The 16,977-nt window shown below is 34.6% G+C and overlaps 1 protein-coding gene across 6 annotated transcripts in view; it reads right to left on the bottom strand.

Moving 5' to 3' along the window:
• The window catches only part of LOC129002077 (zinc finger RNA-binding protein-like), an 85,268-nt gene that overhangs the window by 33,138 nt on the left and 35,153 nt on the right, over positions 1-16,977 (bottom strand). For 5 of the 6 annotated variants that reach the window (XM_054429603.1, XM_054429606.1, XM_054429607.1 and 2 more), the window contains exons 7-10: positions 13,732-13,905; positions 10,743-10,917; positions 4,482-4,628; positions 2,747-2,824 (exon numbers count right to left, since the gene is read on the bottom strand). In XM_054429603.1, coding sequence (XP_054285578.1) covers positions 2,747-2,824; positions 4,482-4,628; positions 10,743-10,917; positions 13,732-13,905 — 574 coding nt within the window. The remainder of the gene's footprint in view (positions 1-2,746; positions 2,825-4,481; positions 4,629-10,742; positions 10,918-13,731; positions 13,906-16,977) is intronic. The other variant, XM_054429608.1, reaches the window with a different exon arrangement.

Raw genomic sequence — 16,977 nt, 5'->3', positions numbered from 1 at the left:
ATTTTGCCGCTATTGTAGACGACGATGAAGATGTTTCCGTAACCGCAGGAGGTATTCATGACTAAGCTGGGATTGTGGAAGACTATGAGTCTACAAGGATGAAAGAAGTGTTAATGATTTTGCCGCAATCGTGGACGATGACGAAGACATTTCCGTAACCGCAGGAGATGTTCATGATTTAAGCCACGATCGCAGGATACAATGATAACTTTTACATGGCCTTTTTACAAATAAGTTTTATTTTTGTAATTCTCTAATACTAAAAAAAAATTAATAAAATATGCATAATTAAAAAATAATTAAATAATCAAAAAAATGAAGTAGCTTATCTCCAAAATTTTAAATAACGTAGCAATGTTACCAAAACCGAGAACCGATTTTGCCTAGGAACCGGTACCGGAACCAACTTTGAAAAAGTGGTACTGACCCATCACTATTAATTTACTTAACAAACATTTCCATACAGACGAACACTAGAAATTTCTACAATAAAGTTCAATAACGAACTCATTAAAATATTTAACATCTGTTGACAAGTATTGTTGCGAGTTGAATATATTATTGTGCTCTATAGTTACAAAAAGTTAGCCATTGGAACGCGGAATGTCTACCAGGGTGTATACTATTTTATTAAAGTGAAATTCCAGGTTTTTTCCTGGTTTTTCGAAGTTTTTCCAGGTTCCCGCGTATTTGTTGGTTCCACTTAAACTATAATCAATTTAAGACTTGCAGCTTAAGTATACAATATAAACTTACATCAAATTTGTTTCAAAGTCCAGTGAGCTAGTGTTTAAAAAGTAATAATCCTTATTGTAGTAATAATTTTCATTATCATCATTACTTAAGGCCACGGAAACATCGTCTCTCTCGATAGCAGCAAAATCCTGAATATTATCTTCATTTTTTATGAACACATTATCAACGGCGGCAAAATCCTAAATATTTCCTGCGGTTGTGTGGTCGCTTCCCACAGTGACGTAAACGTCATCACAGTGTTACGTTATCATAGAAAAATCCTGGACATCTCCCGGGGTATGTATACATGATCGCCGTCTCTCGCGATCACGGAAACGTAATCATCGTCATCCACGATCGCGGCAAAATCACGAAAATCTTCCGCGGCCGTGTAGACTCCATCATTGACTTCCGCAGTCACATAAACGTCATCGTCATCGACCGCGATCACGGCAAAATCACAAAAATCTTCCGCGGCCGTGTAGACACCATCATTGACTCCCACAGTCACATAAAGGTCATCGTCATCGACCGCGATCACGGCAAAATCACGAAAATCTTCCGAGGCCGTGTAGACACCATCATTGACTCCCGCGGTCACATAAACGTCATCGTCATCGACCGCAATCACGGAAACGTAATCATTGTCATCCACGATCGCGGCAAAATCACGAAAATCTTCCGCGGCCGTGTGGACACCATCATTGACTCCCGCGGTCACGAAAATGTCATCGTTGTCGTCCGCGATCGCGGCAAAATCACGAAAATCTTCCGCGGCCGTGTAGACACCATCATTGACTTCCGCGGTCACATAAAGGTCATCGTCATCGACCGCGAACACGGCAAAATCACGAAAATCTTCCGAGACCGTGTAGACACCATCATTGACTCCCGCGGTCACGAAAACGTCATCGTTGTCGTCCGCGATCTCGGCAAAATCATGAACATCGGCGGCCGTGTAGACAAAATCATCGTCGTCTTTCGCGGTCACGGCAAATCATCATAGCCTCCCGCAGTCACGGAAACGTCATCGTCGTCGTCGTCCGCAATCTCGGCAAAATCAGAATATTTCCAGTGGCCATGTATACATCATCATTGCTTCCCGCAGTCACGGAAACGTCATCGTCATCGTCCGCGATCTCGGTAAAATCATGAATATTTCCCGCGGCCGTGTCTACATCATCGTCGTCTCCCGCGGTCACGGCAAAATAATGAATATTTCCCGTGGCAGTGTAAACATCATCGTTGATCTCGTGGTCACGGAAACGTCATCGTCGTTTCCCGCGGTCACGGAAACAACATCGTCGTCGGCCGCAATCACGGTAAAATCATGAGCATATCACGCGGCCGTGTAGACATCATCATTGCCTCTCGCAGATATGGAAACGTCATCGCCGTCGTCCCGATCTCGGCCAAATCATAAACATCTGCGGCCGTGTAGACATAATCATCGTCGTTTCCCGTGGTCACGAAAACGTCATCGTGGTCGTCCGCGATCTCAGCAAAATCATGAATATTTCCCGCGGCAGTGTATACATCATCGTTGATCCCGCGGTCAAGGAAACGTCATCGTCGTCTCCCGCGGTCACGGAAACGTCACAGTCGTCTCCCGCGGTCACGGAAACGTCATCGTCGTCGGCCGCAATCGCGGCAAGACGCATTTCACGACTACAATCTTCTACCGGGGCTAAAATAAAAATCCCGGAATCGGTCCAAAAATCCCGGCTTTTTCCCGGTTTTTTCCAGGTCCCTTCAAATTCAAGGTTATTTCCCGGTTCTCCCGGTTTTCCCGGTTGGTATACACCCTGTCTACCTTGAAAGGGTCAGGACAGTGAATTAACTACGGTACGAAAATGTTATCAAAATATGTGAGATTTTTAAATAGAAGGAAATTACAAATTAAGATTTAGCCAACATTAAAAACATAAAGGAAAAATGCAAATACAAATTAATACAAAATAATCATAACTATCAAATCAATAAATAATAGTATTTGGCTTGAAACACCTACCTTTCATGTGCATTTCTTTGGCATTGGGGTCATTGAAACGACATTCACAGAGTTTGCAGTTGAAAGATATTACTTTTCCTGAAAAGAAAATCATTTTTAGGCTGTATCAATTTGCCAATGGAAGCTTTGACAATGTTTTATTAATCACGCCAAATGTTTCAATATTCTTTGCTATCTATTCTATATTTATCTTAAGTGTAATCTTACCTTATATTAAATTACTCTTGACGCCATTCCTGTATTTATGTATTGTACCTATTGTACTTAAATGAATAAAGTTATATGAAATGAAATACAGTACTCAAAACAAAAATACATTAAAAACTGTTTTTTCAAGTTTCTGTTTTCAAGTTTATATTTGTAGCCAGCTTTTGGCTGCCTTTATTAAGCATTTTCATGAAATGCATAGTAGTTATTTGTAGTAAATTTTATTCTCTTTCGGAATATCACATCCACTTTGGTCGATTTCGCCTCCATTTAAAAGTTATTGACAATAATCTAAGTGATCTCCAAATTTATAGTGGTGAGAAAATACTGAATTAGATATATATTTTTTAAACTTTGTACAACTAAATCTAGACTTCTACCGGACCGATTTTGTTACTTAATGGGTACTAATGGGGTTGGAAAGCCTAATTCATGTAGATTTGCAAGTAATTATGAATGCTTGATTTTATTACATATTTGAGGTGAAACAATAAAAATAAACAATATTACATTTAAAACGCCTTTTTTCAAGTTTATATTTCCCATTTTATATTTGTAGCCAACTTTAGCCTGTCTTTATTGAGTATTTAAAAAAAAAAAAAAGTAATTTGTAGGAAATTTTATTCTCTATCAGAATATCATCTTCCACTTTGGTCGATTTCCTTACCATTCCAAATTTATTTGCAAAAAAGTCAAGCAACCTCCAAATTTATAATGGTGAGAAAAAACTGAACTAAAGATTTTGTTGTTAATCTTTGTAAAATTAAATCTACAGTTCTACTGGACCGATTTTATTAATTAATAGGTCATTTGGAAAGCCTAATTCGTGTGGATTTGCAAATAGTAATGAAAGTTTGATTTTTCAAAGATTTACTAGGTGAAACCCGTCAAAGTCTGACAGTTGCTGTTGAGGTTGCAAGCAAAACCGTTTGACTATAAATCGATGATAAATAACTCATTTTTTTGAAAAATTTAAGTTGTTCTTGATTTAGCAGTGTGCTTTAGGCACGTCCAATCTTAATAATCATAATTCAAATGAAAGCTGGTATTTCACTGAAGGTTCTTAGGTCAAATCAAATAGAATAACGTAATTAGAATTGATTTATCTAAAACTAAATTCCATATCCAAGATATAATTAAATTTATGTTTTCTGATTGAGCGATACAGTATATCTTTTACTTAACTGATTAAAACTATCAATATCTCAAGTGAAAGCCTTTGAAGTATTTTAAGACCAAGACATATAGCCTAAAATAACTTTTAAATAAAATTTGAGTTATTAATTGCAGATAAGTACTAAAACGATTAAAAATTATTGTTGATTCGTGATTCAGCAGTGTGGTAGGATTATTAAGATCGGAATCTTAATAATCAATAGCTCAAATGAAAGCTGGTATTAAAGGTTTTTAGACCAAAACAAATAGGGTAATGTAATTATAACTGCTGGAATACATATTTAATTGAAGTAAAAAATCAAAAAACCAAATTTATATTTTTTCGTTAAGTTATACTATTTGTTTGACCCACCGTCATCATTGGTTATTTCTTCGATGTATTCCTGTCCTACAGGCGTCACCTCAGGTTCAGAGAGCATCTCTACATCAGAATTGTCAGCCTTCTCCTCCTTCATATCAGCATTGGCTCCCTCTACTTTTACAGTGCCCAGGGATCCAGCTGAAACAAAAACATCATAACAACTTAACATCATCCATTATGGTTAAACTGCAGTAGTCCGCCTATACAAACGAATGTTTTAGCGAATTTCCCTATAGGGAAGTAGCTATTACCGTAGGTCACGTGGTAAGACTTGAGCCCAAGACCGATTTACTCTTACATTTTGATGTCCCCATAGGCCAAAAACACTATTCATTCAAATTTTATTACATTAAAATATTATATGTGTGTGTGTCCGTGAACGTGATAATTTAAGTAATTTTTGTTCGATTTTGATGAAATTCTGTTTGAAGGTGTAAGGCGGGATAAACTTGAATGAATTCGTGAACCAGCATGATCGGATGTTGGAAATGGGGTATTACAGGGGTTTTATGGGGTAAAAATTGGGTTTTCTCATTTTTGACCATCGAAACACAAAATTTCCCAATTTATCTCTAGACAATTTTAAAGAGCTTAAAAAGACAAATAATTTAGTATAGCAAAGTGTTTTTGTGCGGTTATTGGTTAAAGAGAACATTTTAAAAATTGTAAATTTAAAATTCCCATGTTATTCTTATGGGGAATTATTGTAAAATGTTGTAGTTTGCTTGTTTATGGATATATTTTGATCAATCTTGGCAAATTTATTTATTTTATACAAAGCTATTAATATTTTACTAAAAACACTAAAAACTCCCCGTAGCAGCAAACTTGGGTACTCGTTTAACCTATGGTTATTTAAATAGATTTAATTGAATATCAATTCAGGCAAATGGAAGTTCGCTTAGTCTGCAGGTTTGCTGTGGCGGGGGTATTTATTTAGTTAAATATCTGCGAGTGTAAAAGCAATTGTCAGTAATTAGTGGACAAGTTTAAGCCTGAGTAAGTAAATTTTGAAACCAAAATAACTTATTAGCACACATTACTGAAAGGTGATTTTTTACTCTAACTATGAAACAATAAACTTATAGAGTAGAGTTTATGCAAAAAAGACACGTGGAATTTCTAATCTTTAGAATAACATAAAGCATGTAATTAAATTTAGTAAAACTTTGCTATTGATAGAAAGTGAAATTTCCCATTTCCAGTAGCAACACTGAAGTAGGTTAGGCCATTGACAATACACAGTCATATATTTCAAACGAAGTAATTTAAATTTATTACCAATTTAAACTAATCATTGTTTAGAGGCTTTTTATATACCAGATCTGGCAATTTGTAGCTTTATACAAATTTAAAAAAATAAGAATTGATCTACTTTATTTTTCTTCCAGTCTTATAAGATGTTATTAATCAGTGGACTTAACTGCTATTTTTTATAAATATTTCATAGTTCTCTTTTAGTCATTATGGTAAAATTGATATATTAAGTTGATCTGTCTCAGAATCTGTATCGGAAACGAGTGATTCTGGAATCGGCCATTACTAGTTTATTTAATGAAAATGAAGGTATTGTCATCTTTAAAGGTTATCTGAAAGATCTTGAGATTCCATAAATAATAAAATTGCAAATGCTATATATAACTGTAATGCAGGGTTGTTTTAAAAGGTGTTAATAATGTGTGTACATAATTATTTTTTTTCAAAACCCATTTAAACACTATTTTATCCTATTGTACGCTTTAAGTAATACAACATTAAACAATGTACAACCATTTTATTTAGATGGCTTGTCCAAGATGTATAAAAGCAACTAAATTTAAAAGTGAAAACATGTGAAATATTTATTTGAAAGTTAAAATTAAACAACCAGTTACAGAAAAATTCCCATGCTTGGCCATTCAAAAAAACAAGAATTATTTAAGGACGAAATACAAGATGCAAAAGCTTTAAGCTCAATTAGATAAGCTAACTTATAAAAATAAATTCATTAATGGACCAAATGGAACCCATCACCTTGGCTTTGGATGTAAAATGCAAGCGTTTTTAACTAGGTACTGAAACATTACTTACAAATTCTTATCCTAAACCAACTATGCTTAAGTATTTTTAAAATAAAAATTTTGGGTTGGGGGATGTTGAACCACGGCATACTTTTTGAACTTGTATTTTTAGGTGTTTACTTTAGGTAAACATATTTAGGTAAACATAAACAACATTTTACTTTTACGAAATGAAACAAAATTTAATAAATTTCAGCAGCTTCTAAAAGACGTTTTTTTAGAACTCCCTGCTACTCAGTAACAGACTTCAAAAGTTTTGTAAAAAAAAAGACGGTATTAATACTCAACTAGTGTCATTTTGCTTGTATTCGAGCAATTGCAAAGTATTACAGAAGTTATTTCAAAACGAACAACAGTCATAATTACAATGAGTTTAAAAGAGTCAACTCAAAGATGGAGATACTTACAATGTATATAACAGTAACCAACATTTCCTGTAAATATTTTATCATATTTCATAACCTGGTACTGCTTTTTAATGTTTTCTACAAACATTTAATGACTTGGTTGTCCATGTTTATCTTTGTTATTGATTGCCTGTCACAATTTTATTTGTTCAATTGGCATATTTTTGTTTAGCCGCAATAACGTTAATTATATTTACCTAACAAAATGCAGAGTTAAAGACCTGATGTTGTTCAGTTGGTTTTTGTTTCTCTAAGCTTGTATGAATAATAATTAAATGCCTTCAATAAAAATGTTAGTAAGGGTTTCTTGGATATTTTCATAGGCTATTATTCTAAATCACTTGACTTTTATGGAAACATCGATTAATGTCATTGGCGTACCAGATTTATTTGGCCGTGGAGATCTTTCCACTGCAATGATCACAAAGTTAAGTCCATGTTTCCTACTAAAATTTGTAGCACTTCTGCTAACATCCTCGTTCATCGTTTGTAGGAATCTGAATCTTGTAGGTGTTTAGGCTAATAGCGATAATAAAATTCTTTAAAAAATATTACAGTGGACGAGTGGAGTCCTGATAATCCAAACTTTGGTAATCCAAAAGTCCGCTTAAACCAAAACCAAAAATTGTATTTAATTTTTTTTTTATTTTTTTTATCTAACTTTTAACCCTTTCAGTGCTATGAAACGATATATCGTTGTTTTAAAAAATCTCTAAGGGATATAGAGAGGAAGGTTATTTAAAAAAAAAAAATAGCAAAACGGCTATTGGTGACCTGCATGTTCATAGGATACACTAACAACCACTTAGCTAAAAGATTCGCCCAATCCGATGATTTCGAGGTGTATGTATAACCAACGATTATGAACACCTAACTAGGCCCCAGTGGTTGTAGTATATCGCTACAAACACACAGGTCACCAATTATTTGCCACACAGGCCGGGATTCAAACCCGAGCAAACGAATGCCACTGGCCAAGTGACACACGCCCTAGCCTTCTCGGCTATCTGTGCTTGAAGACTGAGGAGTCAAAAACCGGTATTTAAGCTGTCGTCACCGATTGTGAACAGATAGCGCTACAGATGGTTGTTCAATGCGTTACTAGGTAGCAGCACCGGTTAGTCACGGACTATTTAGATGAAATCTTTTAGTTTGAACACAACAGTGATCATAAATTTGTTCCTGAGACTTTGCTGCAAAACATTAGTTTCTCTAAAATGGCTATATTCCGATAACCTTGTCCAACTAAATCAATGGTAAATTTAATATTACATTGTAAACTATATGTCTTTTGATTTTATGAGATTTTGTTTTCAAATAATGCTATCAGAACATAAAAATTTATAGGCAAACCAGGAAAATTACCACAAAAACTAAGTTTTATTTAATGTTTACTACAAATACCGGGATTTATCTTTCTTATATATTTTCTTATTGTGTTATTATTCAAAATTAGCCTAATTAATAAAATAGTGACAACATGACAGTTAAAATTCAACAACAGGTAATAGAATTAAAAGGCAAACAAAAAAGTCTTACAAAATCTATCTATATATTAATAGGCAAGCATGTTTCTTTAAAACCTTTTTTCTCAGCTTGTGTGCATCGTGGGGTAAATCTGCGCATACCGTTAGAAAGCAATTTTCCTGTAGGTGTGCAGAATCCCTTTATAAATTTAAATAGGCTCAAAGATAAGCACAAAAAATGAGATTGAAAATTTGAAAAAATTAACATGGATTTTATGCGTTGCCATGCTGGTGACGAAATAACAACGAAATATAAACAGAAAATCAAAACAAATGGAAGAAACTCCAATCACATGTTTTATTTACAGTGTGGGGTGAAAATAGAGAAGTGAGTACATTACATATTTTATTTGGTCGAGTTTCGACCACTGGACGACCTCTCGTATGAATTATTGGCCTAGCACTGAAAGGGTTAACACAGTTAGCTGTACCTGGTAAAAGTATTCTGTAGCGGCTGGGCAAAATAGACTTGTTTTATAGAGTATTTTTAGTAAATATTTCGCAATTTTTTTTAATTAACATTTTTTTTATTTTTGTCCCGAGTTCCAATCCCGCCGAATCACAAATGGATTTTATTTAAGTGATAATGCTGCAGCCCCTAAGTCTAGCCTAGTAATGTGAAAAACAATCCCCGGCTCGTGCCTAGCGTCCTAAGAATTTTTTTTTTCTATTTTAAAAAATTAAAAAAACAAAAAAGAACACGTTTAATCCGAAATATTTAGTAATCCGAAATGGGTCCGGTCCCAACCATTTTGGACTAACAGGACTCTGTATGTATGACTGTATCTCTATTTCTTCTACTCGGTGGTGTTTTATGACTTTTTATGTTTCCATAATTTGCAAATGGGTTTATATAATGATTTAATTTTTAAAGATTTAATTTTTGTAGGACGCATTTCTTTGCATTGCAGCTTAAATATTAACAGCAATTAAATATACAGCTGATTATAATGTAAACTAATACGTTCTTCATAAGGATAATATGGGAACTTTAAAAGCCACCGGGGCAGAGCCCAAGGGACTTTTTCAAAAATGTAAGGTCAGTTTGCAAATCTACGCGACACGCTCTTTCCAATGAGACGTCAATAGATAAAATCGGTTAAGAAATGCTGGAGGAGTTCAACCGACAAATTTCGTGTTGGCTGGCGTATTAGTTATATAGATTTGAATTCCAAGTAATGCTTTAATCGTGGTTTCGTTGAAAAGAAATATAAAGTAATCTTATCTTGTATTCTTTTGGTCTAAAAATACAAAGGTTAGATAAGAGCTACAGGCTTAGACCTACCAACAATAGTATGTATTTACTTAGGGTAGCTGTAATCAATTTTGTGCAACATTGTACATACAACACTGTATCGAATAAAGGAATGTTTTGACTTTGAACAACAAATTAAATAATTAGTACAAAAAGCTAGCCTATTTTTTACTAAACAAACTTATGGAATTTAATTTGAAACTAACTAACTGAACTATTGGTAGCTTGGAGTTACTAAACCAAAAGATGCAACTAAAAATTTTAAATTTAATGCAGAATCCAGTTGTTTCTTTTTCTTTATTATAAATCAGCAATCCTCAGTTCCTTAGAAAAAATGTTAATTTTTTAAACAAAGGGCTACAATATTTTAATATCAGGTCCTTGAAAAAAAACTAAAAAAAAACAGAAATTTAGCAGTTTTAAATGAGAAAATTTACGTGTACAAGTAAGTTATATTTCATCAATCCTCAAGTTATAATAAGTTATTTTGCCTGGTCTACCAAGTAGCTAGCAAAGACTAAAATACTGATTTTTGCAAATAGTTTAGGCTGCACTATCATAGTCCACTGCAAATAAATTATTTATAAATAGCTAAACCTTAATTGGTAAACATTTCTATCTTAATCGCTCATCATTATATAATTTTTTTTATAATTTCAGATTATCTTCCCCAATATATGTAGTCTAAAGTAATTAAAAAAGTAAAAACAAGGGCTTTCAAAATTTATGTAAATTGAAATTATTTCTTTAAAAGAGTTGCAAAATACCTCCAGTTAAATGTATCCCTTTGAAAATGTAATAAAAAACTAAATAGAATAAAACACTTAAAGCATTAACAAAAGTAGTTTGTGCTGCAAGGCACAAGAATTGTGATTAACTAATTATAAACCCAATTATCAAGGCCTTGCGCTCCAAGAGGTGTGATCAGTGTCAAAGAGAGTTAAGGGGTGTATGGAATATGACAGTGCAGATGACGCAACAGTTGAGTAACAGTCGCAACTCACATGCTACAAAATTAATTTTAGGTGTGGATATGACTGTTTTCTTGACACCTGCGCCAGTGGTGGTGTTTGTAGTGACGGTCTTGGAAGCTGTAGTTCCGGTGGTCGCTGCTTTAGGGAGTCCCTTGGGATCTGGTTGTGGAATCGGCTTGCCCAACTTTGTGTGTAGTTTAACTACCTGAAATGCAATTTAAATAACCACTTAATTTTCTCTATTTTGTATTAGCATTATCTTTAGCATTATTATGAAGACCATATTTCAAAAATTTAATAGCTAAAGAGCACAATATTATGTGTTTAACTTATATATTGATATACAGGGTGTCTAACGGGAACAGGACGAATTTGCAACAGCTCTCCATTGCTACACGGGCTAGGGAGATTGAGGTTAGGTTTCCTTCTTCAGTGTAGCCTACCAATTGAGTTACAATGGATCTGTGGACAATTAATCACCGTATTTTTGCATACGATAATTTTTAAGTTTCAAATAATGGGTCTGTAGTAATTTGAACACAGGGGATTTTTGTCATCACTTCAATATCGATAAAAATTATTCAGTTCTAAAGCCGAAATACGTTATTAAGGTGGGTTGAATCACTTAGAGACAAGGTGTCTAGTTTATTTCCATTTTAAAATTCAAGACTAATTCAAGATTTTTCAAGACTAGTTTTTTTCAACAAATAGTGAGTGTCGATACCAAAATGTATCAATTCTCGTTTCTTGATACCAATACCATTTTTTATTTATAGTTCAACCAAATTTCCTAAATTTGGTTGTAAGTCCATGGAGGTCCACAGTAATAAATAGACGGGCAAATGCACTCCCACCGGTAATAATTTTTACCGCCGAGTTTAGTTCCGGATCCAGATCCGGACAAGATCCGGATCCGGTACAGACATTTTCTTGGATCCGCCCATCACTACTATTTACCTTCTTCCAAAATGTAAACATTGAAAATTTGGAAGCCCGTGGGGCTTAGCCCAAGAGAAATATGAAAATAAAATGATTTAACATTGCATTGTCATCCATTTGTGAGATATGTTAAAGTTTCAAGTCTCTAGCCCATCGGGAAGTTAGTTCAAAATCGATTGCAAAATTTGTACCAAACAGACGAGAAAACAAGCTAATAAAACCGTTAGGGATGGGCCGATTCCGATTCTCGATACCTCGATACCTTCGATACCAGTGGTATCGAAGAATCGCCGATACTCGATACTTCGCTTCATTGTACTCGATACCGATTCTGAAAAGTGAGGTTAATTATAATGCTAAACTGACATTGAAGGTTGTGAAGAGTGGCAAATCATAGTTTATTCGGAATAATCTGAAGTCAGCTAATATAAATAATTCCAAGTTCATTATCTCACATTCATAATAGTTTTATAATACAAAATAGATTGCCTTTGCATTTCACGAGCAATGACGGTATGGTATAACGAGCTGTGTTCAGTTGACATGACAACAGTGTCAATGTCAATTAACAGAACTCTAGTTGCCGCCATGTTGTCAGATCAAAGGCAATGTTGCCAGATGGTACAAGCATTTAATATATACATATAATACACATAAGGTGTATATAGTCAATGGTACTATTTGTTTAACTCACATTTTCTAACTCCAAATTGTGGCATAGCTTATAATTTTTTGTGAAAGTGTGGCATAGCTTATGACTGATTATAAGCTATGGAACAAATTCACGATTATAAGCTATGACATTATAAGATATGAGACCCCACGAACTGTTCAGCTAATTCAGGGCTTCATGGTGACTATTGTAGAAAGCCATTTAGCGATGTATTTTTATCGTTATTGTATGTTGTTTCTCTCTGACTGAACTGAAACAGCTGTCATGAGTTTGCAAATGGCAAATGAATTGTTTAACCTATGTTTTGGTTTTGTTGTTTGTTTTCTGTGTGTGCATAGTGAGTTGTTCAAAATGGATTATGATTATGATCTCCGACTCCGGACTCCGTTCTAGTGATGTGACGAACTCCATGACTTTTTTATATGATTCTTTAAGTGATATTGATGATGACAATATTGAAGATGACTTTGAGTTTATAACTCAAGCAATATGGAACATTCATTGTAGGCCTAGATGTACGAATTATGAATTCTTATGAAAAACAAAAACTCTGTGAACATTTTAGGCCAACCTAAATTGGTGATTGTGCTCAATTTAATTTAATAAAATAGGTTAAAATTCATGTCTTCTTGAAATAGCCCTATCTTATTTTCCTTATTGGCTAACCTAATCTATGTAACCTTAATCAATACAATGCAGTTAGGCCTATCTTATTGTATAAAGATTAAATAAAGTTATATCATAAGTAGTTATATGTGTTATTAAATGAATTTTCAACAGGTATCGGTATCGAGTGCGGAATCGAGAATCGAAACCAAAGTTGTAGAATCGGAATCGGTATCGGAATCGACCAATTCAGGAATCGGCCCATCTCTAAAAACCGTTTTAAAAATTATAAAACAATTAAAGCAATATTTACATGACAAGAATGTATTAACTAAGAACGCCTTCGAGAAGGAAACGCAACATCAATGAGCTCCCGTATTGCATCAACTTTCTGCAGGGGTTTTTTTTTATCTTGTCTCAAAAAAATCTCGATTAAAGTAAAATCTTGTCTTGTAGAACAAGATTTAAAATTTCCCCAAAAATTTCTTGAAATTTCGAGACCCGTCCATTTTTACATCTCAATCTAAACAGGCAGAAGTATCAAAAGCATACCGTTGCAATGGCACACAAGCTAAATAAGATTTTTTTCAAATATGATGCGTTTTACCCTATCTAGTTAGGCTATATCAGATGAAAACCTGGAAGGAAAGATACATACTGGATGTCCAAAGAAGAGGTGGAAAGACCAAGATGAGAGTTAGGGTTTTTTTACAAGAAGATGTGGAGGACAAGGAGGCAGACATTGGCAAGGTCAAATACTATGTTGGGGCTGTGATAAGTTAGGAGCTAAAGAAAGCCTACCTTCTGATGCTTGGCACCTCTGATGTGGGCAGTGTAGGCGTCAGTGCCTGTACACGTGATATCACACAGTTCACACCTCAGTGAGGTACCACCTCGTGGAGGAGCAGGTCCACTGCCAGCCAAGCTACTCTCCTTCTTCTTGTGTTTCTGACCTTCCAGATGCTCTCTGTATGTCTGTGGGCACAAAAATCCGTCATCAATAACCTATGCAAACAATGTCAGAAATTTTATTTTACTTGGATCTGTTTAAATTTTAACAAATGAATGGCTGAAAATAAATATGATAAGGGATAGAGTCAATTTAGCTTACCTAAGAAAATTTGAGTCCAGCAACTAATATCTTGTATAATTTAGTAATGGGCAAAACTATACATTTTTATCTTGAAACCAAAACTTTAAGATAAATAAACACTCTATGTCACTTTTTATATTTTAAATTATAGCCAATTGGCTTATTATAGTAAGGAATTATTTTGAAAAGGAATAAGTTCAGCAAGCTTACCACCTGAGTCCAGTGTCTAATAGATACAAACAAAACAAAAGAACGCAAAACACAACACTGATATTTGGTTCTGATGTATGACTTTCTTCAAAGTGTAGTTTAAAGAGAAATTTCTCTCTGAAGAATTCCTATATTAGGACAAAATATCAGTGTTGTGATTTGTGTTCTTTTATTGTAGATTATCCCACGGACTCTTATTAAATCTCTCAGATAAGTTAGCTGAACTGTATTCCTTAAAAAAAAATCACCATTTAACAGTCAAAGGAATTAAGACTTGTTTTTATTTCATTATTCATTAATCTTTAAATTTAATGTATTTTAACACATCAGATTTGTAGAACTTTCATTGATCTTTGAAAGTAGTTGGAGTTACTTGCTGGCCTCCTAATAAGTGCGAACACTTTTGCAAGAAAATAGATAAAAACCAACAGTCAGCGAGAGAGTTCAAGAGTAAGTACATGTTTTCTTCAAGTGCACATCAGACTAATGAAAATCATCATTCTGTTGGTGATTTAACTTAAGTTTGAGATTTTTAATAAAAATAGCAAGCAAGTTTATTTTTATAGTATGAAGCTGCAAAAGGGCTAGATTAGGCTACCCTACTTTAATTTATTTATATTTTATTTATGTATAAGCACAGAGAAGCAAGGAACAGAGGATACATTCCCAAGTACACTTAAGTGGTTGTCATGGGTAAAATCCCGCACCACTCCCCTCGCCATATACTACACACAACGCTCATGGTGGAGGAAGACCCTGTGTCCTGTACGATAGGTATTTCCGCACAGTGCAGAATGTTCGGGCTCTTCTCTGCTCGTCAAGGGTACTGTATATTTCCGCCCAAACATACCAGAGTTGAAAGCGCACAGTCCCATAAGCTTGTTTCCACTGTAGCTTACTTCTCTGTGTATTAACTTATCACGTTACCAAACACTTTTGAAAAACTAATATCTTATACACTAAAACCTTGCTGTCACTAAAAGTAAACCCAGCTGTCCCTGAAAATTAGGCTAAAAATCGAAATAATAAAGCTTCTGTCTAAAGTTGTATAGACCCCCCTGTATGTATAGACAGGTGCCTGCCACAAACCGCCATGGAATTAGTAGCGCTAGAAAAGTTTATTTTTGTTAAAAAGAAAAAAGGGAAAAAATGTAAATTTTGTTTGTTAATTTTTGTAAATCAATTGGACCTCGCCGACAAGTTTTGTAAAGTTGGCGAGGCCAAGATGTTGTATTATCATAAAAAAATATATTTGAATTTGAAAGAAACAGCTTATGCTAGTCAGCAACAAAGCTAAAAATAAAGTGAGATGAACTTTATTCTTCACTCCCTCTGCATTAATATTCCATTTGAAATATGTAGAGAAAAAGTGTTGCTGTCTTAATTATGTGATTAAGAGGTTCTTTTTGAATATTTATCGTGATTATAAGTCTAAGGTTGCAGTTCTGAGATTGCTATGTAGGCCTAGTAACAATGCACACTTAACAAGTTATTCCAACACTCCAGTCCCAAAAGTTATCCCTACACCACTCTATGCCAAGAGCAATACAAAAATACTGATCCAAGCTGCACATTTTACATTAGCAAACATTCTTCTTTGTGGAAATACATCTTTTTAACACTCAGAGAGAGAGTTCAAGAGTAAGTAGATCATTTTCATCAGATCTTAATCAGAACTTTCAGGTCATCATGGTGTCGACAAGTTGTAAATAATATTTAACGAAAAAAAGAGTTACATTTTGTCATTAGTTATCAATACTCAACACACTGAAGTAAAAGTGAGTTAGATATGTAACTTGCAACATTCTTTGAATATATCTATGACATGGTCTAGCTACAAGTCAAATAGCAACCAGCATCCAACATTAAAACTAAAAATCCAAAAACACACTCAGCATCTCAGAAATGTTTTCAGTATTTACAAAAAAATTGCAGGCCAATCAGGAAAAGTTATAAAAATCAACCATGAATGATGGGTGAAAAAATTTATGTGATGTGGAAAGTAAAAGGGACCTCTTGTCGGAGATGCAAAATTTAAAGTAAGGCCGATATAAGTAATTATTAAGATGGAAAATATCGAAATTTGGTTTTTTATCGATTGTCATAGGCCTACCACCTCATTTTTTAGCCATTGCACGGTCTGAGAAAAGGTACCTCTTGTCGCTCAATGAAAGTTTAGTGAGTCGGTGGCTCAGTCGGTAGCGTCGTGGACTTCAGGCCCAAGGCTGCGATGTCGTGGGTTCGGATCCTGGTCACTGCCACTAAAATTTATCAGTACAGTTCACCTTTGTACTGTACCGGCTCACTCCTTGCTTTGCTGTAAACGATCCACGCACGGGCGCTTAGTCTATGTGGACGGGCAAATGCAAGGTTAAAAGAGGCCGCCATCCTCTTAAAAAAAAAAATCTCAGTTTACGGAGAACAAAATATCTCACAAATTTTGCAGACCCGACAAGAGGTATCTTTTTCATGCACAGATAAAACAATTATTTTAAATTAAAACCACCGTGAGTTAAGAGAAAACTCTGTATTGCCTCCAAAGAGGACATTATAAGCTTTCTTTTGATACCAAAATCATTTCTTAACCCTTTGCGGTTGAATGGCGAGTATAGGTCGCTGCCCGCTATTTTTCACACCTGCGCGAAAATGGCGACCTATACGCCATTTTCCCGACTGCTAGAATAGTGACCTATACTCAACAAAAAATGGAAAAAACAATTTGACCTCAAGGGTTGGATACGAAA

The sequence above is a fragment of the Macrosteles quadrilineatus genome, unplaced genomic scaffold (genome assembly GCF_028750875.1).
Source record: "Macrosteles quadrilineatus isolate MER2022 unplaced genomic scaffold, UCM_ALF_1.0 Scaffold_9__3_contigs__length_116548681, whole genome shotgun sequence".
Taxonomy (NCBI): domain Eukaryota; kingdom Metazoa; phylum Arthropoda; class Insecta; order Hemiptera; family Cicadellidae; genus Macrosteles; species Macrosteles quadrilineatus.
This window is presented reverse-complemented; position numbering and strand designations above follow the sequence as displayed.